General features: G+C 34.6%; 1 protein-coding gene across 4 annotated transcripts in view; it reads right to left on the bottom strand.

The window, feature by feature from the left end:
• Positions 1–27,464, bottom strand: part of IFT88 (intraflagellar transport 88) — a 155,175-nt gene that overhangs the window by 94,797 nt on the left and 32,914 nt on the right. For all 4 annotated transcript variants that reach the window (XM_044249390.1, XM_044249391.1, XM_044249392.1 and 1 more), the window contains 7 exons: positions 25,313–25,403; positions 23,112–23,216; positions 21,831–21,933; positions 20,612–20,726; positions 18,507–18,738; positions 16,875–16,945; positions 11,503–11,589 (listed from right to left, as the gene is read on the bottom strand). In XM_044249390.1, coding sequence (XP_044105325.1) covers positions 11,503–11,589; positions 16,875–16,945; positions 18,507–18,738; positions 20,612–20,726; positions 21,831–21,933; positions 23,112–23,216; positions 25,313–25,403 — 804 coding nt within the window. The remainder of the gene's footprint in view (positions 1–11,502; positions 11,590–16,874; positions 16,946–18,506; positions 18,739–20,611; positions 20,727–21,830; positions 21,934–23,111; positions 23,217–25,312; positions 25,404–27,464) is intronic.

The raw sequence follows: 27,464 nt of genomic DNA, 5'->3' as shown, positions 1-27,464 counted from the left end.
CCAGAGAAAGGATGACTACTGTACACCCAAGCTTTTGACCCACTTCAGCACCAGGCTAGCTACTATAGCCCCAAATCTCAAATACCAGGTCAGCCCCCAGGTTCAAAGCAAGCCCCCACTGACCCAGGTTCTTGGTCCACCCAAGTGCCATAATTACTTCTGCAAATCCAACCTCCATGCCATCTCCTGAGGGCTGCAGGATACAGGCCAGCTCCTGCAGCCCCAAACTCTAGGTTGGCTCTCACAAAACCAGGCTTCCAGCCTGTCTCAGTACCAAAACAGCCTCTGTGGACCTAGATGCTAGGTCCACCCCAGTGGTTCCCAATGCCTGGTTGGTGCCTAGAAACCTAGGATCCAGGTCTGCCCACAAGACCAAGGTCCCAAGTCCATTACACAGATTCAAGCACCGAGCACACCCCAGGGAAACAAGGCTTCAGCTCCACCTTGTGACCTAGGCACCAGACTGCTCCCCATGTACTCAAGTACAAGATTTCACCCACTACTAATCCAGGCAGCAGACAACAGACCTGTCTACTCAAGTACTACACCAGATGGTCCACCCAGAATTTCTGGACAGGCTGATTTGTAAAGGGCTTTACCTCATAAAGACAGTCTATAAAGGCTAAAAGAATAAATCAAGAAGTTCCACAAGGAAATAGAAACCATTAAAAAAACAAAAGCAGAAATCCAAGAATTGAAAAACACAATAACTAAATTGAAGAACTCATAAAAAGCTTCAACACAGACCTGACCAAGCAAAAGAAGATATAATGAATGTAAGACAGATCATTCAAAATTATCTAGTCAGAGGATCAGAAAAATAAAAGAAGTACCTACTTCCTTAAGTTCTCAGATACCAACAAAAGGACATAAGGATCATAAATAATTAATAAAATATACAACCACCAAAGGAAACTAATAAAGTTCTAAGGACTGACTAAAAAAATGGAAATCAATGAATTGTCTGACAAAGAATTTAGAATAATCCTCTTTAAAAAGTTTAGTCAATTTTAAGAAAACAGACAACTAAATGAAATTAAGAAAACAACACATGAATAAATCAAGAAGTTCCACAAGGAAATAGAAACTATTAAAAAAAAAGCAGAAATCCAAGAATTGAAAAACACAGTAACTAAACTGAAGAACTCATAAAAAGCTTCAACAACAGACCTGACCAAGCAAAAGAAAGACAGATCATTCTAAATTATCTAGTCAGAGGAACAGAAAAATAAAAGAATGAAAGAAGCCTATGTGAATTATGGGATATCATCAAAAGAAAGAAATCTACCCATTATTGGAGTCTAGGAGAAGAAAGAGAAAGGAACAGAAAGCCTACTTAAAGAAGAGTAGTTGAGAATCCCAAATCTGGTGAGAAATTCAGACATCCAAGTTTATGAAGTTAATAGGTAACCCCAAATTTCAATTCTCCAAGACACATTATAATAAAACTGTCCAAAATAAAAGATAAAGACAATTTTAAAACCAGCAAGAAAAAAAAGTTCCTCACATATAAAGGACACCCCCCATCAGACTATTAGCAGATTTCTTAGCAGAAACCTTGTAGGCCTGAGGAGAGTGGAATGATATACTGAAAGTACTCAAAGAAAAATGGTGCCAATCAAGAATAATTTACCTGCCAAAGTTTTCTTTCAGAAATGAAAGAGACTTTCCCAAACAAACAAAAGCGGAGGGAATTCACTCCTACTAAACCTGTCTTACAAGAAATGGTGAAAGGAGTTTAAGACAAAATGAAAGAATGCTAATTAGCAATATGAAAACATATAAAAATAAAAAACATATTGTTAAAGTTAAATAGCAAACTCAGAATACTGCAATATTATAATATGGAGCTATGTCAATCACATAATTCAAAAGGATAAAGGACAAAAGTATTAAAAATAACAACTATAATAATGTTAGTGGGTACACAATATTTAAAAAGGTAAATACACAATATAAAAGAAGGTAAAATTATGGGGAATGTAAAAGAGTAGAGGTTTTGTATGCAAAGTTTTCATTAGCTTGAGGCTATTTTAACAATAAAATATTTTATGTAAACAAAAATCTATAGTAGATGCACAAGAGGCAGAATGAAGGGAATCAAAGCATACCACTACGGAAATCATCAACTCACAAAGAAAAACAGTGAAAGAAAAAGAAGAAACAAGGGAACTATGAAACCGCCAGAAAATAATAAGATGACATTATACCTATCAGTAATTATTAACTACTAATATTAATTAATAATTACCTATCAAGAGCCTCACCTAGCAATAATTAAGTATAATTGAATTAAATTCTCCAATTAAAGCACAGAGTGTCTGAATGCATAAAAAGTCCCAACCACACAAGAGACTCACTTCAGCTTTACAGACACAAACAGGCTCAAAGTGAAGGGACAGAAAAAGATACTCAGTGGAACAAAAAAACCAAGAGCTATACTTGTATCAGACAAAATAGACTTCAGGTCAAAACTGTAACAAAAGACAAAATGGTGGGGTGCCTGGGTGGTTCAGTGGGTTAAAAGCCTCAGCCTTCGGCTCAGGTCATAATCTCAGGGTCCTGGGACTAAGCCCCATATTGGGCTCTCTGCTCTCTCCTCTCTCTCTCTTTCTCTCTCTGCCTACTTGTGATCTGTCTGTCAAATCAACAAATAAAATCTTAAAAAAAAAAAAAAGACAAATTGGTCATTATGTAATGATAAAGAAGTCTTTTCATCAAAAAGAGAATAATTGTAAATATGCATGCATTCAATATCACAGCATTTAAATATGTTAAGCAAATATTAACAGACCTAAGGGAAGAAGTAGACAGCAGTATAATAATGGGGGATTTCAATAGCATTGTTCACTTTTAACAATGCATAGATCATCCAGACAGAAAACCAGTAAGAAAACATGGGATTTGAAATATATGTTAGACCAAATGGGTATACAAAACATTCTATCTAACAAAAGCAGAATACACATCCTTCTTAAGCACACACAAAATATTCCCCAGGATAGATCATATGTTAGGTCACAAAACAAATGTAGCAAATGTAAGAAGACTGAAATTATACTTAAGAATCTTTTCCAACAATAATATGAAACTAGAAATCAATAATAAGAGAAAAACCAGAAAATTCACAATATGGAGAGTTAAAAAAATTACACTCCTGAACAACCAGTGGGTCAAATAAGATATCGAAAGGGAAATTAAAAAAATACCTTGAAACACATGGAAACAAAACATACTAAAACTTATGGTATACAGCAAAAACAGTTACAAGAGGGAAGCTTATAGTAATAAATACCTACATTAAGAAAAAAAATCATAAATAAACAACCTAACTTAATACCTCAAGGAACTAAAAAAAAGAACTATGTTCAAAATTAGTAGAATTAAAGAAGTAACAAAGATCAGAAATAAATGAAAGCGATTAGAAAACAATAGAAAAGATAAACAGAACTAAGAGCTTGTTTTTTTTTAAGACAAAAAAATGACAAATCTTTAGCTGGACTACCTAAGAAAAAAAGAAAGATACAAATAAATAAATTCAGAAATGAAAACTGGTGAATTAGAAGAAAACATAGGTGAAAACTTCCTTAACATGGATCTTGGCACTGATTTTTGGCTATTACACCTAAAGCAGAAGCAATAAAATAAAAAAGATACAAGTGGGACTACATCAAACTAAAAAGGTTCTATATAGCAAAAGAAACTACAAAAAATAAAAATGAAAAGACAACTAGAGAATGGGAGAAAATATTTGCAATTCACATATGGACATATCTTGGAGACACTGTGGATTCAGTTCCAGACTGCTGCCAATAAAGCAAAAATTGCAATAAAGCAAGTCAAATGGATTTTTTGGTTTCCTAGTGCATATAAAAGTTGTTTATACTATACTGTAATCTATGAGGAGTGAAACAGCATTATGTCTTTAAAAAAAAAAACAGTGTACATAACTTAATTAAAAATGCTTTGTTGCTAAAAAATGCTAATCATCATCTGAGCTTTCAGCAGGTTGTAATCACTGGTCACAAGTCACCATAATGAATATAAGAATAATGTAGGACTTCCTGGGAAGATAGCAAAGTAGGAAAACTCTAGGCTCACATCCTCCCATGTATACATAACACCCCGTTGGTGTAAATAACCCAGAAAATTCAGAGTGTATCACAAAGGGACATAAATCCCTGGGGAACTCCTCCAGAAATAAAGGAACTGAGAGGCACCATTTCCCTCCATTGCTCCTCAGCATAAACATATGCCCACCTATGGGACTTGATATATAATTTGCCAGCCCTACTCTCCCGTCCCCATGTTGTGCTTCTGCCAAACCACCCCTCTAGATAGCCCACCTTAGTCTGGAAATATCAGAGCCCCTCCTGCAGAGGACCTGTAGTCAAAGCTTGACAGTACTGCAGCCCTACTGCTTTATGCCGTCCTTTAGCAGATCTGCACTTTCCAACACACTCTTGGCCAGAGCCCATATAGGGCAGTGCCACAGGCCTGGCAGTGTGCAAGAAGTCCCAACAGTGGCCAGTGGCCAGTACCACTCCAAAGTGACTCCTGCCCCAAAGAGAGGGAAACATAAACACATCAGTGAGATGGAGTCCCCAGCAGTGGGCAAGAGGCAGATAACTGCTCTGACCATAGGTCCTACAAACCAATGGAAGCTTCTTGGGGACAACACAGGGAGAACACCCTGTAGTTTGGTGCACTACATCTCTGGCAAATGCCTGGCCTGACTCAACTGAAGCCAAGGCATCTGCAGACTGGCCCACTAAACCACAGGGACAAAAACTGCCCATTACAGGCAAAGAAAGCCCCTGCAGATGACTGGACTGAAGGAAAATACTGGCTCAACCACAAGAGCAGGGTAAACATATCACACATAGGAGAGAATCTCTGAAATGCCAGGTTCTGGTGAACAGGGGATACTGCATGGCAAGGCACATAAGGCCGGTACTCTGAAGAGTAGGAGATGTAGCTGACTTTCCTTATACATAGAAACAGACACAAAGAGTTAGACAAACTGAGAAGACAGAAGAATATGTCCCAAATGAAAGAACAGGGCAAAACCACAGCAAGAGCTAAGCGAAACAGAAATATGTAATATGCCTACTACAGAATTTAAAGTAATGATCATAAAGATATTCATCAGACTTAAGGGAAGACTGGAGGACATAAGTGAGATCATAAACACGAGGTGAAAAACAACCAATCAGAGAGTGGAACACAGTAAATGAAATTAAAAATATACTAGAGGAAATAAATAACGGACCAGAGGAACCAAAAGAACGAAGTGGCAAACTGGAGGACAATGTAATTGGAAGTAATCAGGCTGAAAAGATGACATAGAAAAAGTTATGCAAAATTAGATCAGACTTAAGAAATTCAAAGACACCATCAAATGTAATAACACTGGCATTATAAGGATTCCAAAAGGACAAGAGAGAGAGAACAGGGGGCAGAAATTTATTTAAAGAAATAATGGTTGAAAACTTCCTGAATCTGGGGAAGGAAACAGAAATTCAGGCCCAAGAGGCACAAAGATGCCCCAACAAAATTAACTCAAGGAGGTCCATGCCAAGGTACATAATAATTAAAATGGCAAAAAGTAGTAATACAGAAAAAATTTTAAAAGCAGCAAGAGAAAAGAAGACAGTTATATACAATGGAAAGCCTATACGGCTCTAAGTTGATTTTTCAGCAGAAACTTAGCAGGCCAGAAGAGAGTGGCATGATATGGTCAAAGTGCTGAAAGGAAAAAATCTGCAGACAAGAATACTCTATCCATCACGGTTGTCATTCAGAACAGGAGAGATAAGCATTTCTTAAACAAACAAAAGTTAAAGGAATTTATGACCATTAACTAGCCCTACAAAAAATATTAAAGGGGACTCTCTGAGTGAAAGACCATAAGCAAGAATAAGAAAAGTAGGACTCACAAAAGCTGTAAACATAAGTATAACTGTAAATACCACTCAAGGGATTCACAAAATAAAGGGATGTAAAGTATAATACCATATACCTAAAACATGGGGAGGAGAGGAGTACATAATGGGTTCAGACTTAAGTGACCATCAACATAATTTGTACTGCTACATGCAGAAGAGGTTATACACAAACCTAATGGTAATCACAAATCAAAAACCAGTAATAGATACAGAGAAAATAGAGAAAGGAATCCAAGTATATGACTAAAAAAAGCCAAGTAATCATGACAGAAGAAGGCAAAAGAAGAAAGGAATGGAGAAAAACTCTAAAAACAAGCATAAAACAAGTAACAAAATGACAATAAATACATACCTATTAATAATTACTTCAAATGTAAATGTAAATGTAAATAGACTAAACACTCCACAATCAAAAGACATAAGAGTGATAGAATGGATTAAAAAAACAAGACCTAGAAATAAGAGACTCATTTCAGACCTAAAGACACCTGCAGACTAAAAGTGATGTGATGGAGAAACATTTATCATTCAAAAGGATATGAAAAGAAAGCAGGTAGCATTGCTTATATCGGATAAAACAGACTTTAAAACAAAGACTATGATGAGACAAAAAAAGACACTATATAGTCATTAAGGAGACAATTCAACAAAAAGATATAACAACTGTAAATATTTATATACCTGACATGGGAGCACTTAATACTTAAAGTGTTCAATAACAAACATAAAGGAAATAATTGATAATAATAACATAAAGGAAGTAACTGATAAGTCAATGGATAGATCACCCAACCAGAAAATCAACAAGGAAAAAAGGACTTTGAATGACACACTGGACTAGATGGAATAAACAGATATACTCAGAACATTCTATCTTAAAACAGCAAAATACACATTCATTTCAAGTGACATGGACCATTTTCCACAAGAGATCACATATTAGGCCACAAAACAAGCCTCAAGAAATTAAAAAAATCAGGGGCGCCTGGGTGGTTCAGTGGGTTAAAGCCTCTGCCTTTGGCTCAGGTCATGATTCCAGGGTCCTGGGATCGAGCCCCGCATCGGGCTCTCTGCTCAGCAGGGATCCTGCTTCCCTTCCCCTCTCTCTGCCTGACTCTCTGCCTACTTGTGATCTCTGTCTGTCAAATAAATAAATAAAATCTTTAAAAAAATAAAAAAATAAAAAAAGATCAAAGTCATTCCATGCATTATTTCTGACTACAGCACTATGAAACTAGAAATCAACCAGAGGAAAAAAATCTGGAAAGACCACAAATACATGGAGACCAAATAACATGGTACTAACAGTGAATGGGTCAATCGAGAAATCAAAGAAGCAATAAAAAATACATAGAAATAAATAATAATGAAAATACAATGACCCTAAATCTTTAGAATGCAACAAAAGTGGTTCTAAGAGGTAAGTTTATAGCAATCCAGGCCTACCTCAAGAAGCAGGAGAATCTCAAATCAACAATATAACCTTACACCTAAAGAAGCAAGAAAAGAAGAATGAACAAAACCCAAAACCAGTAGTAGAAAGGAAATAATAAAGATTAGAGCAGGAATAAATGAAATAGAGACTAAAAAAAAACCCCAACAGAACAGTTCAATGAAACCAGGCGCTGGTTCTTTGAAAAGATCAATAAAATTGACAAACCTTTAGCCAGACTCATTTAAAAAAGTGCTCAAACAAAATTAGAAATGAAAGAGGAGAAACAACCGACACCAAAGAAATAGAAGAGAGTACAAGAGAATATTAGGAAAAATCATATGCCAATAAATTGGACAGCCTAGAAGAAATCAATAAATTTCTAGAAACATATAACTTCCCAAACTTAATTGGGAAGAAAAAGAAAATTTGAACAGCCAGGATCATATATATGGTTTCACTGGTCAATTCTAAGCCAATCCTTCTCAAACTCTAAAAAAACTAAGGGGGAAAATTCCCAAACTCATTTTATGAGGCCAACACTATCCATTACCAAAACTAGGTAAGAACATTACAGCAAGAGGAAACTATAGGACAATATCCCTGATGAATATTTATATGCAAACATCATCAACAAAATATGAGCAAACTGAATTCAACAGCATATTAAAAGGATTAAAAGCAAATGTTCTTATAAATACCAAGGTCAAATGAGATTTATCCCTGGAATGCAAATATAGTTCAATATGTGCAAACCACTAACTATGGAACATCACATTAACAGAATGAAAGATAAAAATCATAAGATCATCTCAATAAATGCAAATTTAACGATTCATGAGAAAAAGCCTCAATAAAAAGAGAAGACATTGGGGCGCCTGGGTGGCTCAGTGGGTTGGGCTGCTGCCTTCGGCTCAGGTCATGATCTCAGGGTCCTGGGATCGAGTCCCGCATCGGGCTCTCTGCTCAGCAGGGAGCCTGCTTCCCTCTCTCTCTCTGCCTGCCTCTCTGTCTATTTGTGATCTCTCTCTGTCAAATAAATAAATAAATAAAATCTTTAAAAAAAAAAGAAAAAAGACAAGACATGAGTGTTAGAGAAAAAGGAACCCTTGTGTACTGTACGTGAAAATGTAAACTGGTACAGTCGCTATGGAAAACAGTATGGTTATGTTAATTTAGTAGAAATTGTTAATTTAGTAGAAATGTTAATTTAATAGATGGTAAATGTTAATTTAGTAGAAAATATCAGTCAAACTGGTTGGCATTGGATAAATGTTCAAAATTTCACTCAACTGCTACGTTGCAAAGACATAGTTATAATCATATTTTTGAAAAGTTAAAAACATTAAAAATTAATATGTAGGGGTGCCTGGGTAGCTCAGTCATTAAGCGTCTGCCTTCAGCTCAGGTCGTGATCCCAGAGTCCTGGAACTGAGCCCTGCCTCGGACTCCCTGTTTAGCAGGAAGCCTGCTTCTCCTTCTCCCACTCTCCCTGCCTGCGCTCCCTCTCTCGCTGTGTCTGTTTCTGTCAAATAAATAAATAAAATCCTTAAAAAAATTAATATGTATACCTAGTAAACTTTAAGAGAATTCAGGTTAGATTTAATAATAGTAAAACAAATAATACATACTATTCAGCATAATTAAAGATAAATAAATAGAGTTCATTTATTGTGAGGTGGTTGCCCCCCAGATCAAGGAAATCTTTGGTTACAACCACAGTTTGGTGCCCACAAAAAGGGACACAGTGATTCTGTTGTACTATAACACCATTCAAAACACAAGTGGAGTACTGTGTACACATATAGGGACACATTTTAAGGGACTCATTTATAAACTAGGCAGGCAACTAGTCAGGTAGAAAACCAGTCATTCTAGAAAAACACATTATATCTGAAATGAGTAAAGAATCTGAACTGTGTATCTGAAAAGAGAAAAAAAAACTCTGAAGAAAGTCCTTTCATCACTATTGGCACTAACTGGCAAAACTTCTGATTCAAAACATGAGCAAATACAACTTCTGGAAGAATGAGAAACTACTGGATTATAAAGAAGAAAAAAAGGAAGTGACACTAAGAAAGCAGAGGAGAGAGTTTCCTGCCTCTACTGAATCCAGGTGAGACTGGGATTCAGGGACGGCAATTGAGGAGATGAGTTGAGAAGGTGGCTGAATCAGGGTGCCTGCCTACAGGGCTCTTATGGAATCACTGAGCACTCCATCTCTGTGTGAAGCAAAGCCCGCAGACTCCCCTTAACCAGACAAGCAAAGATAATGAAAATGCTCTTATAAATACAAAATAAAAATGCATGAACAAAATAATTAAATGGAAGAGTTGGATGAGAAAGTCAAGAAAGTCTCCCCGAAAGCAAAGCAAAGCTAAAGGATGGAAAGTATAAGAAAGATAAGTGACAAGAGAGTCTCAAACCCAATTGATAGAAATTTATAAGTAGAGAAGAAGGAAATAAATTACCAAGGAAATAATATAACACAATTTCCCCAAATTGAAAGTAAACAACAGACTACAAATTGAGGGGTCTGTTGAGTGCTTAGGAGGAAGACAGAAAAAAAAGACATACATAAACATACCATTATGAAATTTCAGAATAACAAAAGCTACAGAGGAAATTCTAAAAATCATCAGAAAGAAAACACAGGTCACCTACAAATAACAAAGATGAGTCTAGTATTAGACTTCTAATCTGCAACAATATTAGCTAACAATGAAGAAATGCTTTTAAACTTCTAAAACAAAGATACAACTTAAAATTTAAAATTTTTTACCTCATAAAATAAATGATCAATCAGGAATGAGAACAGAACTGCACATTTACAGACATGCATAGAAAGATCTTAAAAGGATTAATTAGGGATGAAATAAAGGAAAAAATAAAGTGGTAAACAAGGGAAAAAGATCCAAACCAGGAGAAAAATGACAGTAATCCCCAAGATATTTAACAGCAGGCCAATACAGTAACCATGATATAGAAACTGAGGCAGAGAGAGCTATTCTGTAAGAGAGAACGCCAAGAAAACCTGAGTCTGCAACAGAAGCAAAAAATGCAAAAAAAGAGAGCCAGGAACTGGAAATACCAATAAAAACAAAACATCACGGATCAACTGTGACGCCTCCAGTACAAATTAAACCAGGGAGACAACGTATTCCAAGGAATAGAATGGACTCCAAGGAATAAACAGAATAGGTAAGCATCTGAAAGATGGTAATAATATGCTAAAGAAAACAAGTTATGTCTAGCAAGAAGAAACATGAAATGTACTTAGAAAACAAGAAAGCAAAACAAAGCCCAAGCTCATACTTATAGAGAATGGACTGTGTAATGGACGAGTGAAAGAAAGAAAGAGAAGAACAGTTAAACCTTCTGTACTTGGCTTTGTAACTATGTATATGTATCTTGGATTTTTAAAACTCTGTAAGGTACCATACAGAAGAGGTCATAGACTCAGTCTATGTTTGCTTGAAAGATCACAGAAAAAAGTTCCACGAGGGGCAATTTTGGGTTCAATACAAAGATTTTTGTAACCCTTAAAGATGTTCAGAAATAAGCTGAATACCAGAAGACTCCAAGCAGAAGTTAAACGGCCACCTATATGGGATGCTACAAAGGGGATTCCTGTACTGGGTCAAAGAAAACAAATTCACTACTCATCCAACAAATAATCCAAGATTTTTCCAACTCTAACAAAACTCCTAACTTCTATTTAGGAAATACATTACATCAGGAGACAACAGCCCCTTTAGGTACGAGAGCTATTCCTCAGGGAAGAAAGTTTCAGTTCTACTGACAAACTTCAGGTAGAGAAGGAAAAAAATGAGAAAAGGTACAGTAAAATGGAAGAGAATACAGGCTGGATTTGTACTGTGGAATTATGCATCCTTATATTGAATGGTAGCACACCTGACTTACTATTTAAGAAATGACATAAGCAATAATAAAAATACAGTAGAACTTTCAGAATGCCTTATATTGATTTTACCACAAATTATTTTCCTGATAAGTAGAAATCAATATTCATAATTACTTTTCTAATAAAAGTTTAAATCAATAAATGTATAAATTATGAAAACATCATATCCATCCAGTTATACTGAATTTCTCTCTTACCAATCATAACCTACAGCAAAAGATGTTTCAATTACAGGAGCAATGAGTTTTGCGGCTGTCATGATGTATTTTTCTGCCATGGCTTTCCTATATCAAACAAACAAAAAAGTTTTATTGAGAGACTTGGTATAAAGAGTTTGGATTTTTTTTAAGTATAAACATTACCTATCAAGGCTAACACACCATGAAAGTCTACTATATAGTGGACAGCTACACTAGAAATCTGTCTGTAAGTCAGGTTGACAACCATGGCTAGGAAATGGGATTAGCAAGCCACAACTGCCTTCTGGATCAACAGCTCATCTTTCTTTTCAGTGCAGGCTGACAAATAGAAGAAACACTGGATTAACATAATAATAATAATAAAAAAAACTGGTATTAAAACAAAACAAAAATCACTGCTTAATACAAGATGAATGATACTGCTTTTTTCCCCCTAAGAATTTATAGTTCTGAGCTCTTACAGTTAGGTCTATGATCCATTTTGTAGTAATTTTTGTGTATGGTATGAGACAGACCCAACTTCATTCTTTTGCATGAGGATATCCAATTTTCCCAGCAACATTTGTTGAAAAGACTATCTTTTCTCCATCAAACTATCCTGGCGCTTTTATTAATTATAAATGTACAAGTTTTTTCTGGACCTTCAATCCCATTCCAATGATTTCTATGCCTATTTTTATGCTACTAGCATGAAGTACTACTATACTTGATTTGTGTTTTGGAGTATGAGCCCTCCAATTTTGCTCTTCTTTTGGAGTATGAGCTTCCACTTTTGCTCTTCTTTTTCTTTTTTTTAATTTAATTTAACTTTCAGTGTTCCAAAATTGTTTATGCACTAGTATTGTTTTGGCAACTTGGGATCCCTTAGATTTCCATATGAATTTTAGGATCAATTTGTCACTTTCTAAAAAAACCACTGCTCAGATTCTGATATGGATTACACTCCATCTATAAAATAATTTGGGGAGCACTGTCATCTTAACATTAAGTACCTATCCATAGAAATGTGATGTCTTCCCATTTACTTAGCATATACTTCAGTAATGTTTTATACTCTACAGAGTATGAATTTTATACTTCACTTGGTAAACTTATTCTTAATTATTTTTATGCTACTGTAAATGTAATTATGAATTTCATTTTGGCTAGTACATTGCTAGTATATATTTCTATAGTACTAATTCCTATATATCGATATCTTACTCTGCAAGCTTGCTGAACTTGTATATTAGTTAAAATTGCTTTTTAGTGGATTCTAAAATTTATGTAGGATATTCCACATATAAGAACATGTAATCTGTAAACAGAGATAATTTTGCTTCTTCCTCTCCAATCTGGATGTCTCTTACTTCCTTTTTTGCCTAATTTCCATGGGTAGGACCCTGAGTGCAATGTTGAATTAGTGACAGGGAATAGCCTTATATTGTTCCTGTTCTAAGGGTCTAATCATGCAGTTTTTCACCATTAAGCATGTCAAACTGGGCTTTTCATAAATGTCCTTATCAGATTGAGGAAATCCCTTTCTATTGTTAGCCTGTTGAGGTGTTTTAGTTTGTTTCCATGAAAGCATATTGGATTTTGTAAAAAAAATTTTTTTTTCTTTATTGATATCCTTTTTTTTTTCCAATTTATTTATTTTCAGAAAAACAGTATTCATTATTTTTTCACCACACCCAGTGCTCCATGCAAGCCGTGCCCTCTATAATACCCACCACCTGGTACCCCAACCTCCCACCCCCCCGCCACTTCAAACCCCTCAGACTGTTTTTCAGAGTCCATAGTCTCTCATGGTTCACCTCCCCTTCCAATTTACCCAAATTCCCTACTCCTCTCTAACGCCCCTTGTCCTCCATGCTATTTGTTATGCTCCACAAATAAGTGAAACCATATGATAATTGACTCTCTCTGCTTGACTTATTTCACTCAGCATAATCTCTTCCAGTCCCGTCCATGTTGCTACAAAAGTTGGGTATTCATCCTTTCTGATGGAGGCATAATACTCCATAGTGTATATGGACCACATCTTCCTTATCCATTCATCCGTTGAAGGGCATCTTGGTTCTTTCCATAGTTTGGCGACTGTGGCCATTGCTGCTATAAACATTGGGGTACAGATGGCCCTTCTTTTCACGACATCTGTATCTTTATTGATATCCTCTATTATACTCATTGGTTTTTACAGAGTAAACCAATTTTGCACTCCTAGGATAAATCCCATTTTGTCATGGTACACAATTCCTTTTATATTTTGTTTGTATTTTTGGCTTACTAATATTTTCTTTGGGATTTTTGCATCTATATTCATAAGATATTATCTCTAGACAATATTGATCTATTATCTCCCCAACCCCTCCTTTTTTTGTACTGTCTTTGTCTTGTTTTGGTATCAGGGGAATGCCAGCCTCATAAAATGAATATTTTCTGGAAGAAGTTGTATAGAATTGATGTTAATTGTTTTTTAGGCATCTTTTAGATTTCTCTAGTAAAACCATGTGAGCCTGGAGATTTGGGGGGGGAGGTTTAAAATTACAAATTAAATATTTACAGGGCTATTCAAATGATCTATTTCATATCAGGTGAGTTGTGGACACTTGCGTTTTTCAAGAAAGTGGTCCATTTTGTCTAAATTGTCAACTTTGTGGGTGTAGGGTTGTTTGTAGGTTGTAGGTTGTTTGTTCCATTATTATCCTTTTGATGTATACAGAGCCTATAGAGATATCTCCTGTTTTGTTCCTAATACTGGCAAGCTGTGATTTCTTATCAGTTTTGCTGTAAGTTTATTAATTTTATTCATGTATTCAAAAAATCAGCTCTATATTTTTCACTGGTTTTTTTTCAATGTCAATGATTTCTATTCTTTATTTTTCTAGTTTATTAATTCAGGAGCTTAGGTTATTAGGACTTTCCCACTATCATTCTAATTACTTTCCCTTAAGTGTTGTTTTTTACTGTCTCCTTTCAAGACTTTGTCTTTAATTTTCACAAGTTTAATCATGATGTATCTTCACATGGATTTCCTTGGGTTTATTCTCTTTGGTATTTATTGTTTCTTGTATTGTGTATTTATTTCTCTAGCTAAATTTCAGGAGTTACCAGCCATTATTTCTTTGTCCAATCTCCTTCTCCTAAGACATTGATGACAAAAATTGCAGATCTTTTGCTTTAGTCCCAGATGTCACTTAGGCTCTGTTCATTTCTGTTTTTACTCTATCTTCTCTCTGTTGTTCAGATTGGGTAATATCTATTTTCCATATTCCGGTTCACTGAATCTTTCCATATCTCCTTTATTCTCCCATTGAACCCATTCACCAATGTTCATAATCACTTGTTCAAACATTTTCATCATGGCTGATTTAAAATTTGTCGGATAATTCTGATATCTCTGTTGTGTCAGTGCTGGCATCTACTGATTCGATTTTTCATTTGGTTTGAAATGAAATGAATCCTGGTTCTTGGTATGACTAGTATTCTTGATCAAAACTTGGGACATTTCTGCACTATAATACTCCAAATTTTTATTTAAATTTTCTGTTTCAGCTGGCTTTTTTGACATGGTTCCAACAGGGGAAGAAGAGACACCACCTCATTATCATCAGATAATAGATGCCTAGGTTCCCAATACAACTTCCTTTGACAACCAACATGGGAAGAAGTCCCTGTGTCTCCTGGGTAGGGCAGGAGTTCCTGCTTCTACCATGGTGATTGCTGACACCACAGTGGGGTGGGCTTGTTACCACTGAATGATGATGAAAATTCTGACCCTCTATTATTTTCTCTGACACCAAAAGAGAGGGAGAGGTCTTCACGCTGCCACATGAAGTGGAATTCCAGGCTCCTGTGTGCTGTCTGTTGACACCAGAGTGATGGGACTCATTAAGGGCCTATCAGATTAAAGTCCTGGCTCCCTACTTGGACTTTTGGGGTATGTGTACCTCTTTACAGCCTTATCGGTGTAGAAAGCTAGGCTGTCACTTGACTTTTGTTGGCATGCATGGGAGTGGGGCTACAGTCTGTGTGTGTGTGTGTGTGTGTGTGTGTGGTATTTGTCTCAAATCTTGGGGGCTTTTTTTTTTTTTTTTTTTTTTAATACAACCATTGTCATTTTCTGATTGCTTGCTTCTTCAGCTCCAAGTTTGGGAAACATGAGGGGAACTCACTGCCATGTTGTTCCTCAAGTCCTGAACTCCCTTCCTAATCTGTCCTTTTCTCTTCACCTTTCTTGTATTTGTTTTATATATAACTTTCAGGGTTTTTATTTGTACTTAGTGGGAAGAACAGGAGAAAACTATGTCTACTCCATCTTCCCATTAGTATTTTTAATATTAAACTTTCTAAAAATTAAGGGCCTTCTATACATATAATGGAATATTATTTAGCTTTACAAAGGAAGGAAATTCTGTTACATGCCACAACATGGATGACCCTTGAGGACATTAGGATAAATGTACTAAGCCAGTCACAAATACTGTAATTCCATTTACATGAGGTAAATAAAGTCAATTCATAGCACAGTAAGTAGAATGGTGGTTGCCAGGTGTTGAGGGCAGGACCTAGAGAGCTGTTCAATGGATAAAATTGCAATTTGAGAAGATATAGAGTTCTGGGATGAAATAGTTGAGAGGGACTAAGAGTAAACTTATCATGATGAGCACTGACTAATGTATAGAACTGTACATCTGAAATTAATATAACCTTAATGACACTAGAATTAAAAATGAATAAACAGAATTAGTATATGACCTAACACTTACACACACACACACACACACACACACACAGAGTTCTGAAGATTGGTTATAAAACAATGTTAATGCACAAAACATTACCAAACCAAGAAGTCTTATGTGCCATAATAAAGATGGCAAATTTTATGTTTGTGTTTTTTACCACAATTAAAATAATTAAGGGCCCTCTGCCATGTGATATACTCCTAATACATATACCGTAAATATCAGAACTTTCAGACCATACTTGGCAGAGACTAGGTACTATATTGAAGGAAGGAAGAAATAAGCAAAATTTTGTCTTTGGGAGATGAAATTTAATTGGGAAGGTGGGCAAAAATACATAAATATATAATTTTTTAAATAAAAGTAATATGAGCAAAGTTCTAATATTACACCAAATTCAGAGAGAAAACAAATTACAAGAAAACAGTAAGAGTTATTGAGTAAGAATAATTGGGATCAGCCTGAGGACTATGATTATCTTGAAGGCAGAAAGAGAATCTAGTAATATATAGAAATGGTGAAACAATAGCCTTATTGGAGAAATATACTGAGTATAACAAGTTTTGAGGGAAATAATCAGAATGTACATTAAATTCTTTTATAAAAATTAAACCTATTTGGTAAGGCACAAAATATTACCTTTCACGTTCCATTTGCCTTAGATGATCATTTTTTATAGCTTCAATCACTAAGTTAGTGTGTGGGTCATCCTGGGAAAATAAAATTGGAAAAAAAAAAAGATCAATTCAGAAGTAAATACCAAGAACTTGGATTTCTAATCAACCTCACCACTAAGCAGTTACATAAAATGGAAAGTAAATTAATCTTTCTAAGCTATTTTCCCTTGCATAAAGCAGAACTTTTCTTCTCATTTCTGATTATCAATTACATTCTCCTTGAACAAACAGATTCTGAGCAACTGATAAAAGGTCAGACTGGATAGAATAGGACCAAGTACACAGAAGCTGTGTGACATAAACTCTAAACTCAAATATAAATACTTTAATGATCATCAAATTCCTTAGTAATCAATATCTCTACTCTCTCCTAAGAATACAGATAATTTTTTGGTAAGATATTTTTTCTCAATATGAAAATAATATATAGTAGTTAATGTTTACTTAGCACTTACGATGTTACAGGTACTCTTGTAAGCATTTTATTTTTTTTTTAAAGATTTTATTTATTTATTTGACAGAGAGAAATCAAGTAGATGGAGAAGCAGGCAGAGAGAGAGGAGGAAGCAGGCTCCCTGCTGAGCAGAGAGCCCGACGCGGGACTCGATCCCAGGACCCTGAGATCATGACCCGAGCCGAAGGCAGCGGCTTAACCCACTGAGCCACCCAGGTTCTTGTAAGCATTTTATATACCTCATTTAATCCTCACAACCCTATATGGTAGGTTAGTATAATTAGCCTTATATTATGTATAAAGAAGCTGAGGCATAAGAAGAGTAAGTTCTGAGTGATGGAGCCAACCACTATGTTGTAATACATTTATAATCTATTAAGAAAATATGTTAAGTTCCATTTATGAAATTGCCATTATTATACCATTTTGATAAACACAGGCATTTTCATATAGTTTGGCTTAATATAAAATAACAGAGCAGAATACCAATACTTTATATGTAAAAACCTGAAAAATATTTTTAAAATATTAAGAAAAATTATCTCACTGTCTAGAAACTATTTCTATTTTACTGTATTTCCTTCCAGTTTATGTCCATGTATGGGTATGTATATTTCTTTCTTTTTTCCCTTGGTTTTTCCCTTAACATTATATATTATTTCCTCCTCAGGTCTCTGAAAATATGACTTTTGTATTTTCCTGCATTCTATGTGAAGGATAAGGACTTCTTTTCATTTTTGATCTACTTAGTACATACAGTTTTAGTTTCCTGTGTTCAACAATGACTGAAAAAAAAAACCAGTTAAGAAAAGGCTTTAGTGGTTCCTTTGTCAAGATAGTATTCTTAAAGAATGGCATGTAATCTTATATTTTGTAAGATTTTCTCTTTTTTCACTAAAATTGTAAAGTCATTCTTCAATCATAGTCTCTAGCCCTATTTCAACAGAGTCGCAATGTCAACCTAATTTAAATAGCAAATAAAACTGGTAAAAGCACATTAATTAAATTTAATTAATTAAAACATATTAATATAGGGCTAGAAGAAACCTAAAAGGTCACGCATTCCAACTTCTTCATTTCTAGAAACAGAAAAGCACAGATAACTGGTAGCTGGCTCCACAGCAGTCTTCTTATACTCACACTTGGTGAAATATATTTATCATCTTCATCAATTTCTAACGGAACAGCAATCAGTTTTTGGAATGCCTTCTTCATTTTGTCTCGATCTCCAACAGCAAAGTAACTAAGAATTAGGTTGAAGCCTGCCTTCAGATTTGGTGCCATACTCATGATGTGCTCAAATGAATTAATGGCATCTGAATACTGACCAGTTTTTATAAATGTAACACCAATGTTCTGCATGATTTTAATCCTAAAGAAATACAAACATAGATAAGCTTTAAAAGTCTCTATTCTTTAGTATGGTAGTAAAGACATTCCACTGATAGGTTCTTTCTTTCCTTTCTCATTTTTTATCGCTTTGTTAAAGCTTTATTGAGGTTTAACTTACATATCATAAAATTCACTTGTTTTTAGTATACAGTTCAGTAAGCACTGCTAATATCTCCACAGCTGTGAAACTATATCCACATTTCTATTTTAAGTCACCTCCGTTACCCTAAAAAGAAAATCTGTGCCCATTAGCAGTCACTTCCCATTCTCATCTCCTGCCCTACACAATCATTAACCTACTTTCTGTCTCTCTAGATTTGTTTCTTCTAGACATTGCATAAAAATAGCCATATATAATATTTTATATCTGGATTCTTTCAATTAGCATAATCTTTTGAGGGGTCCTCCATACTATAGCATATATCAGTACTCCATTCCTTTTATATTTCCAAATAGTATTCCACAGTATGAATATACCATATTTTATTTATTCATTGCCTATTTGACAGACATTGGATTGTTTCCACTTTGGGGCTATTATGAATAATGCTATGAACATTCACACACAATCCTTTGTGATAGCATGTTTTAATTTCTCTTGGGTATATACCTGAGAGTGGAATTACTGGCCCACTGGTAAATTTGTATTTAACTTTTTAAAAAACTGCCACATTATTTTCCAAACTGGCTGTACCATTTTATATGCCCAGGGTATGAGGTTTCCAATTTTTCTACAGGCTCTTCAATAATTATTTTCAGTCATTTGATTATAGCCATTATAATAGATGTGATCCCATCTTATTTCTAACCACTCAACATAATACTGTTTCAACTAAATTCATTTATTCATAACTCCCTAATCAGATCACAAATACTGTTATTTCTTTGGCTCATCCCAATTTTCCCTTTGTCTGGAATGTAACCCTTCTGCCTTTATCACGTGGGTAACCTATTGCAAGTACACCTCCTTCACAAAGCCTTTCTTGACCATTCTTGTTCTTAAAAATCAGTCCCTCAATTTAGTTACTATAGCACCTCTTGATTACTGGTAATTAAACACTTGACATAAACTATCTAATATTATTATCTTTTTCTACAGTGCTCAAAGTTTTGGAGTTACCTGAGTTAAAAGTGCCTAAGAGCATTGTGTCCTAGAAGCTAGATATTTCCCAATAATAATGATATATTACTAAAAAACAAATAATCACTAAAGGTGGCATTCACAAATAAACTAGCTTTCACAGAGGAATTATACTAAGCCCAAGGAAAATTATAATCAGTAAATATCCTGGAAATCATCTATGGTATCAAGGTCACTACAAGACCATAAGGTAATTTGCTGTTTCTGCTCCTGAAATATTGTATGAATAGAAAATATTCCAGCTTCCTCCTCCTCTCCCCTCTTCTAAGATTCAAATGCAATCCCTTCCTGAACTATTTCATTCTCAATCTCCAGCAAGAATATAAGGTGGTCTTAATTTCTAGCCTATAGGAATTAAGGTATTCTGTAGTCTGTTATGTTCTAGAGGACTGCTGTTTTGATTTTATGTTGGCAGTAACTTATATTTGCCATTAATGACCTGCCAGGTTATCCCTTATACAGGCCAATTAGTTTTGTCTTATTTTAATTGATTACATATTTTGTCTCTAACCTTTAACTAGTCATTATATAAATGTGTGTAAGTAGTCAATAGGGGAAAACACCAAAATGCTACTGATACAACATAAATCTAAACACCTAACATGTACAAACACCTAAAAACATCCAACCCACTGGTGACAGGTCAGAAGAGTTATCTTGTTTCTGAAAAACAACACTTAAATTTCACCAAGTTATCCCTATGTAAACTTACCTCATTTCTTTATGGACGCTTGGAATTTGATCTAGTGCCATTCGGTAGAATTTAATGGCTTTGGAATAATTTCTTTGCTTTAAATAAATATTGCCCATATTCACTTTCAATCTTCCTAATAAAAAAATAATGAATATATAATATTCTATTTTCTTCACTTCTTCTGTATTTTAAATGTCCTTACTTCATATTCTTTGACGCTTTTCTCAAGTTAGGAAGCTTCAGACACTAACTAAAATTTTCTTTTAAAGAGTTATACTATTTTCCTGTATCTACACACTAATCTCCCATAAGGAAATGGAACTAAAGATAGATGGAAATGTGAAGCCTGAAGCTAGAAAACAAGTGATTTACATTATAAAACTGGAATTGTGCTTTTCTTTGAAAAAATGGATTTAAAAATTAGATTCAATAATGCTACACATATTTTATTAAAGGAAATGAAATTCTGATAAACTTTAACACTACTACCAAAAAATTACACAGTATAAATGATATATATATAAACTGTAGTCTCTTGGGAATAAATTTACAAGGAAAAGCAATTTTTAAAAAGATTTTATTTACTTGAGAGAGAGAGAGAGGGTGAGCAAGAGAGAGCATGAAAGAGGGGGAGAGGCAAGGAAAAGAGAGAAAGAGACTCCCCACTTGAACAGAGAGTCCTAAATCAGGCTCAATCCCAGGACCCTGGGATCATGACCTGAGCCAAAGGTAGCTGCTTAACCAATTGAGCCACCCACGCGCCCTTTGGGAAAGCATGTCTGATGGGATTGCAATGGTTCATTCTACTTATGATGACAGAATATAATTTTTGTTTACTGTTAGGCAATATACCTTATACCAAACAAACAATACATTTTTTGTTTACTGTTGGGCAATATACCTCATACCAACAAATGTTTCTTCATTTGTATTTATGTGGGTTTTCATATAAACAGTATCTTTAAGCAGGACACTTCCATATAAACACAGATTTGTTTAGAGCATAGATTATTTTAAGAAAACAAGGGGAAAAGTAAATTGACACTACAAAACTACTATACTCAGTCTGCCTGGCTGGCTCAGTTAGAAAAGCATGCAACTCTTGATTTTGGGAGACTGTTGATCTTGGGATCATGAGTTTGAGACCCACATTGTTGTAGAGATTACTTAAATACATAAACTTTAGAAAAAAATAGAAGAATTATACTTACTGGGAAAATTGACTACATATACCCACCTGCATTGCTAAACATCTTATTTTTCACTATAACTTGATATGTGTTTAGTGCTTCAGCATACATTTCATTAGCTGAATATTGACTGGCCAAGTTGAAAAGAACCTAAGGAATAAACATTGCAAAAACACATGTAATGACCATTATAGGCCCATTTTATCTATACTCTTTTCAGAGATTAAGACCCTATAACAAAGCTAGATGCCTTTCTCAAGATACCCAACCAACTAGGAAGTGAAGCATGCACAGAAATATCTTGCATTCAAAATGAAGCTGAACATTGAGACAAGTATAACTATCCTCTATACGGCACCTTAATTTCATAAGTATTCTTTCTAATTTAGGTGGTATTTGCCATCCATTAATCTCAGAAAGACCTACAAAGAATAAACTTGTATTGTTAATGTTGCTGGTAATAAAAGGAGAAGGTAAGATAGCGAGTCAAATTTTCTTTGTAAATAAAAATTAAATCTTATGTGGAAATATCTTAAAGATTCATTTGTCTACTTCTTTACATGCAAAACTGTAAAAAGTGTTTCTCTGTATGCAACATTATAATTTAAGTCACTAAGTTATAGAAATTTATCTTCCTACAGATAAAAAAAAAGATCACTAGAAATTACTCCCTAAAGATTCTATGGAATTTAAAGATACTAGCTACTAAGAATAAACATCTAAAAATTCCTATTCAAAGTTTCAAATGCCCTTTTTTCCCATTTGTATGGCAGATGAACACTTTTCCCATAAAAAATACACACTTTTAAAACACCAGTATAAACATCTAGTGTCTTTTTAGAATTAAAAAAAGTTCTGTAAGAAATTTTTTGTTTTTTTTCACTACCCTCACAGAACATTATATTATTTACCTAGTTGGAAGTACTTAAAAATCACAGACAAAAAGTCCACATTAGAATTTCATTAAAGTAACCACACTAAAAACAGAGCATAAATATTAGCAATCTTCCAGAAATAGAGTCATTGGGTGGTGGGTTTGCGGGTATTTCTTAAGTTATTAAAAACTAATTAAATAAAAAAAAGTCTCTGCACAGAACAAAGAGTGCCTCATGAACTTCATAAAGATGTCTATTAATTGAATTCTGAGTACCCAAGGTCCAATAAGATTTATAATAGCTAACTGAATTTAAAATAAAATAAAATAAAATAAAGTCTTCGTAAAAATTAAAAAAAAAAACAACAATGGAAAATAAGAAAATAGAAAAAAACTTTCAGAATCTACAAATCCTAGCCAAAATAATTTTACTCAACAGGTATTTTATACTTACTGAGTATGTTAAATCCAAATTGATATTTTCTGGAGTTGTAACTTGTTCTCGTTGTCTCACCAAGACTCTCTCTTTTCTTCCTGCATCTTTTGCCTTTTCTAAGGCCTGAAATCAAGTTCTTACTTTGTAAATTCCTTTAAGCATTCATTATGAGCATTTTATGCTTTTGAAAGATATTTGCATATGAAGCTTGGTTGGATTCCTTATACTTCCTTGGATTCCCAGTATGCCCTCCTATACTCTTACAATAAACTCCCCTTGAAAACAAAAGAACCCAGAGTATTTGTTTAAAGTGGAATTTATCATCATAAAATTGCCACGAGTTCTCCCCACTGCTCCCCAGAAAGAGGAAGTATGAGTGATAAAATGGAGAGTATATTAGCCCCAAGTCAAGTTTCTTTATCACCATACCTGCTATCACCATTTAGATTTGACTCTACGTATTTTCTTCTTTTTTTCCATCCAATCCTGAATCTTTGGGTATGTTAATTCCAACTTATATGATAAAAATTTAGATGGATTTGTTTGGTTTCTGGGATGCTCAAAACACAGAAAAATCAAAGGATAACTGCTATCCACTATTATAACAAATGCTTATTACTTAGTGTGGCTCCTATATCCCACTCAGAATGCCAAGACCCTTTTCCTGATTTCCACCAAGAGACTAACTACAGGCAGATTAATTTAACATAGGATTTTTTTTTAGAGCTAGATTAAAAAAAGCACCAGTTCTGTGAGCAATAAAAGTAGCTCTTATACTGAACAATTCTAATGGTATTCATTAATGTGGTAACTAAGTCTTAGAAAGTACACTTATATGGTATGACAAAGTAATGAGGACAAAGCAAATAAAGAAAAAATATTTAATTAATTTATTAAGATTCTATTTATTTATTTATTTGAGAGAGAATGAAAGATCACAGATTGAGAGGGAGAAGCAGACTTGCCACTGAGTGGAGAGCCCTATGCAGGGCTCAATACCAGGACCCTGAGATCATGACCTGAGCTGAAAGCAGATGCTTAACCTACTGAGCCACCCAGGTGCCCCAAAAATATTTAATTAGAAAAAGAGAAGCAGAGGGATGCCTGAATGGCTCAGATGGTTAAGTGTCTGCTCAGGTCATGATCTTGGGGTCCAGAAAGGAGTCCCGCAAAGGGCACCTTGCTCAGCAGGGAGCCTGTTTCTCCTTCTTCCTGCTACTCCTCCTCCTTATGCTCTCTCTCTCTCTCTCTGACAAATAAATTAATAAAATCTTTTTTTTAAAAAAAGGCACGAAAAACCAGAGTTGGGGGTACCAAAAAGCAAACTATGATTTTGCAGTTTACTTAGAAAAGAGTATTTTAGGGTAGTGAGGTTTAAATAAGAAAGCAACACTTAGTACTGCATGTGGACCATGGTAGCTATGCCTTTCAGCAGGCTTTGAGTCTAATTCAATAGGCCACCAAGGCTGCAAAATTTAACCAACCATTCCACCAAAATTTGTTTTCCTATTGTATTGACCAATGTAAAAAAATTACAAAATCAGTCAACTGTTTTGACCTGAGAATTTTTATGAAGCAGCTGCCCATTGTTTTTAAAAAATTGCTTTAGTGAAAACTCTAAGGCCTGTCAACAGCAAAAAACAAACAAACAAACAAACAAAAAACCCATGTGTATCTATTCAGGTATCCCTTACTTTATAAAGTTCATAAAACGCCACTCTGCTTTAACAAAAGACCTACATTAGCACCTGTTTCTTGCTAACTCAAAGAAATATGAAGAAGATTTCTGCTTTTACAAAAAAAAAAAAGGCAAGAAGTGAAATAGTGTGCAACCTCTGTTTTGTAGCAAACCCTTCCAGAGGCAGCGCACATCTCCAGTGGCGACAGCAGCCTCACCACACTCAGCATCTCAGCATCAAGCCATCAGAGCTCTGGACTGCCTGTGAGCATCTGTGCTTTATTTTGATTTTCTTTGTGTATCCACTAGCAAGATGTGTCCCAAGACATCAGAAAAGCCTGAGAGAGGTTAGTTTTGGGGTCTAGGAATGCTCAAAGATTTTTCAATATAAATTCATGGTAATTGTTTGATGCTATTTGCTTATGAAAGATTTTGCTCTACTTCTAGATAGCAGGGAAAATCTGTACATTTGCTTTTTATTTGTGCACATACATATGACATATACTTCACCATCTTGAATCCTAGAAGTTTATGAACTTACCAATTTTAAGTCTCCACAGCTGTTGGCAATACAGCTTTCTTCTACCAATTCATTTACTTTCTTCTCTAATTGTCTAATCTTTTCTTCTGGACTATTAAAGAAAAAGCAGAGGTACTGATTCATTCAAGCACAAATAATACATATTAAAATTTAATTTACCTGTAACATTGTCCGTTATGTGCTTTTATAGGAATAGGTTACAGATAAGACAACTGTATAAATGGCATTAAAGAGCAAATGCAGTACTGTTTTTAATAATTATATAATTAATAATAAAAATGACATCTTTGGTTAATAAAACTAAATAATTACTTGGCACAAGTGTAATTTAATACTGAGCCAAATGCTTTACCCTAATTATGTCATTTAATCCTCCCAATAACATCTGATATAAGTACTACTGTTATTATCATTTTACTGATAGAGAAATTGGTTTAGAAAGTTAATTTTTAAGCCCAAGATCACACAGCCAGTTAAGTTATAGTGCCAGGATTTAAACCCAAGTAAGGTAATTCGAGGACCCGTGCTTTACATTATGATGCCCAAAAGAAAGCAGATCCTTTCTTAGACCCTATGACAAATGAAAACTTTACTTTATGGTGAAGAAAACTGAAGACCCCATAAAAGAGATGAAAATTATTATTACTTAATATGAGATGGGTACTCTAGAGAGTATTTCCAACAATGGGAAGAAGTTAAAAAATCCTGATTCAATTAGTGGCAAACACAGTACTCCCAAATCAGTCACATTTCAAAAATAACATTAATGTCATTTTGCTACCACTTTCTTCCAGCAAAGTATCACAATGCTCTGAATGTACATCAATGCCTAAATAAAATTTTACTATGAATATTTGAGAAAACACAGTAGTTCTTTTCGTTTTCTAGAAATAGACTTATAAAAAATACAGGAATAAATTCAATAGTATAGCTTTGTCTATAGAATCATGTTTTTTGGTAGAATTTGACTAAAATTTAGTCAGGTGGGATACAAACTTTATTGATTTACTAAAAATTTGCAAATTTCTTACTGAGCAATGAGCATAATAAATGCCATCTTATAAGGTTACAACAAAGTACAGAATTCTATTTTATAGTCCAAAACACCCTAATAAATGTCTTCAGATATTACTTATAGATAATTATTAAACCTAAAACATGAATACAAAATTTTAAAGTTATAAACATTATAAAGACACTAAAATTTTCATAAAAGTAGCTCTTATACTGAACAATTCTAGTGTTTTTTAGTGTCTATTTTACACGGTAAAATAATTACCCTATCCCTATCAAATGCCAGGAAAGTGAACTCTATGCAGACACTGTTAGACACCTACCCACACAAGAACCTGCCACCATCTTTTCTCCTCGCATACAGATCTAAACTAGTCAAGAGTCTCATTCTCTTGCCAAACGTTTGGTTCAGTCGTGCACATATGATGCGCTTCTCGCCAGTGAGAAATTAAGACAGGTTTGCTTAGGGTAAAGGCTTCCTGGGAATATTTTGTTTGCTCTATGAAAGGGACCCCAAACTGGGAACTTTCTGGCTCTAGGATTTATTAACTACATGGAGATTTTGAACTCTCAGGGCTCTTTTGGCATGATAGGATGGCAAGCTCTTAAGAAAAGCCAAGAGAGCCACAGAGAAGCTGAACCAGGGATGATGTTATTGAGCAGTTAAATTAACCAACCCCAGAAGTGCCTTTCCACCAGACTTCCTATTAAATAAGATAATAAATGTTCTTATTGTGTGTGTTTTCCTCATGTTGGCAGCTGAAAGGGTTCTAAATGACCTGGTATTTAAATAAAGTGACATACTTTTATTAGCAACATGCTGTCATTAACTAGGACACAGAGAAAATAGATTTTCTGTAGAGGTTTGTTAGTGAAAAAGAGAAATTATGTAATTTATACAATAGCCCAAATAGTGGCTTTAAGAACTACAATTTTTAAATCTCTATTATACAGAAGAAAAATAGTGTTTAATAACAAGAGGCTCTGTAAACAGCTTGGGTTCAAACTCAGTCCTGCCACTTATTAAAGATGCTAAGTGAAGACGGCTGTGTTTACTTTCTCCCTAAATGAACTAATGATAAAAACATCTCAGTCTTCATTTTTATATAGCCCTTGCACAGCAGCAGTGAATACTCCA

The sequence above is a fragment of the Neovison vison genome, chromosome 5 (assembly GCF_020171115.1).
Source record: "Neovison vison isolate M4711 chromosome 5, ASM_NN_V1, whole genome shotgun sequence".
Classification (NCBI taxonomy): Eukaryota; Metazoa; Chordata; class Mammalia; order Carnivora; family Mustelidae; genus Neogale; species Neogale vison.
The sequence above is the reverse complement of the archived record's forward strand: the minus strand, read 5'-3'. Positions and strand labels throughout refer to the sequence as shown.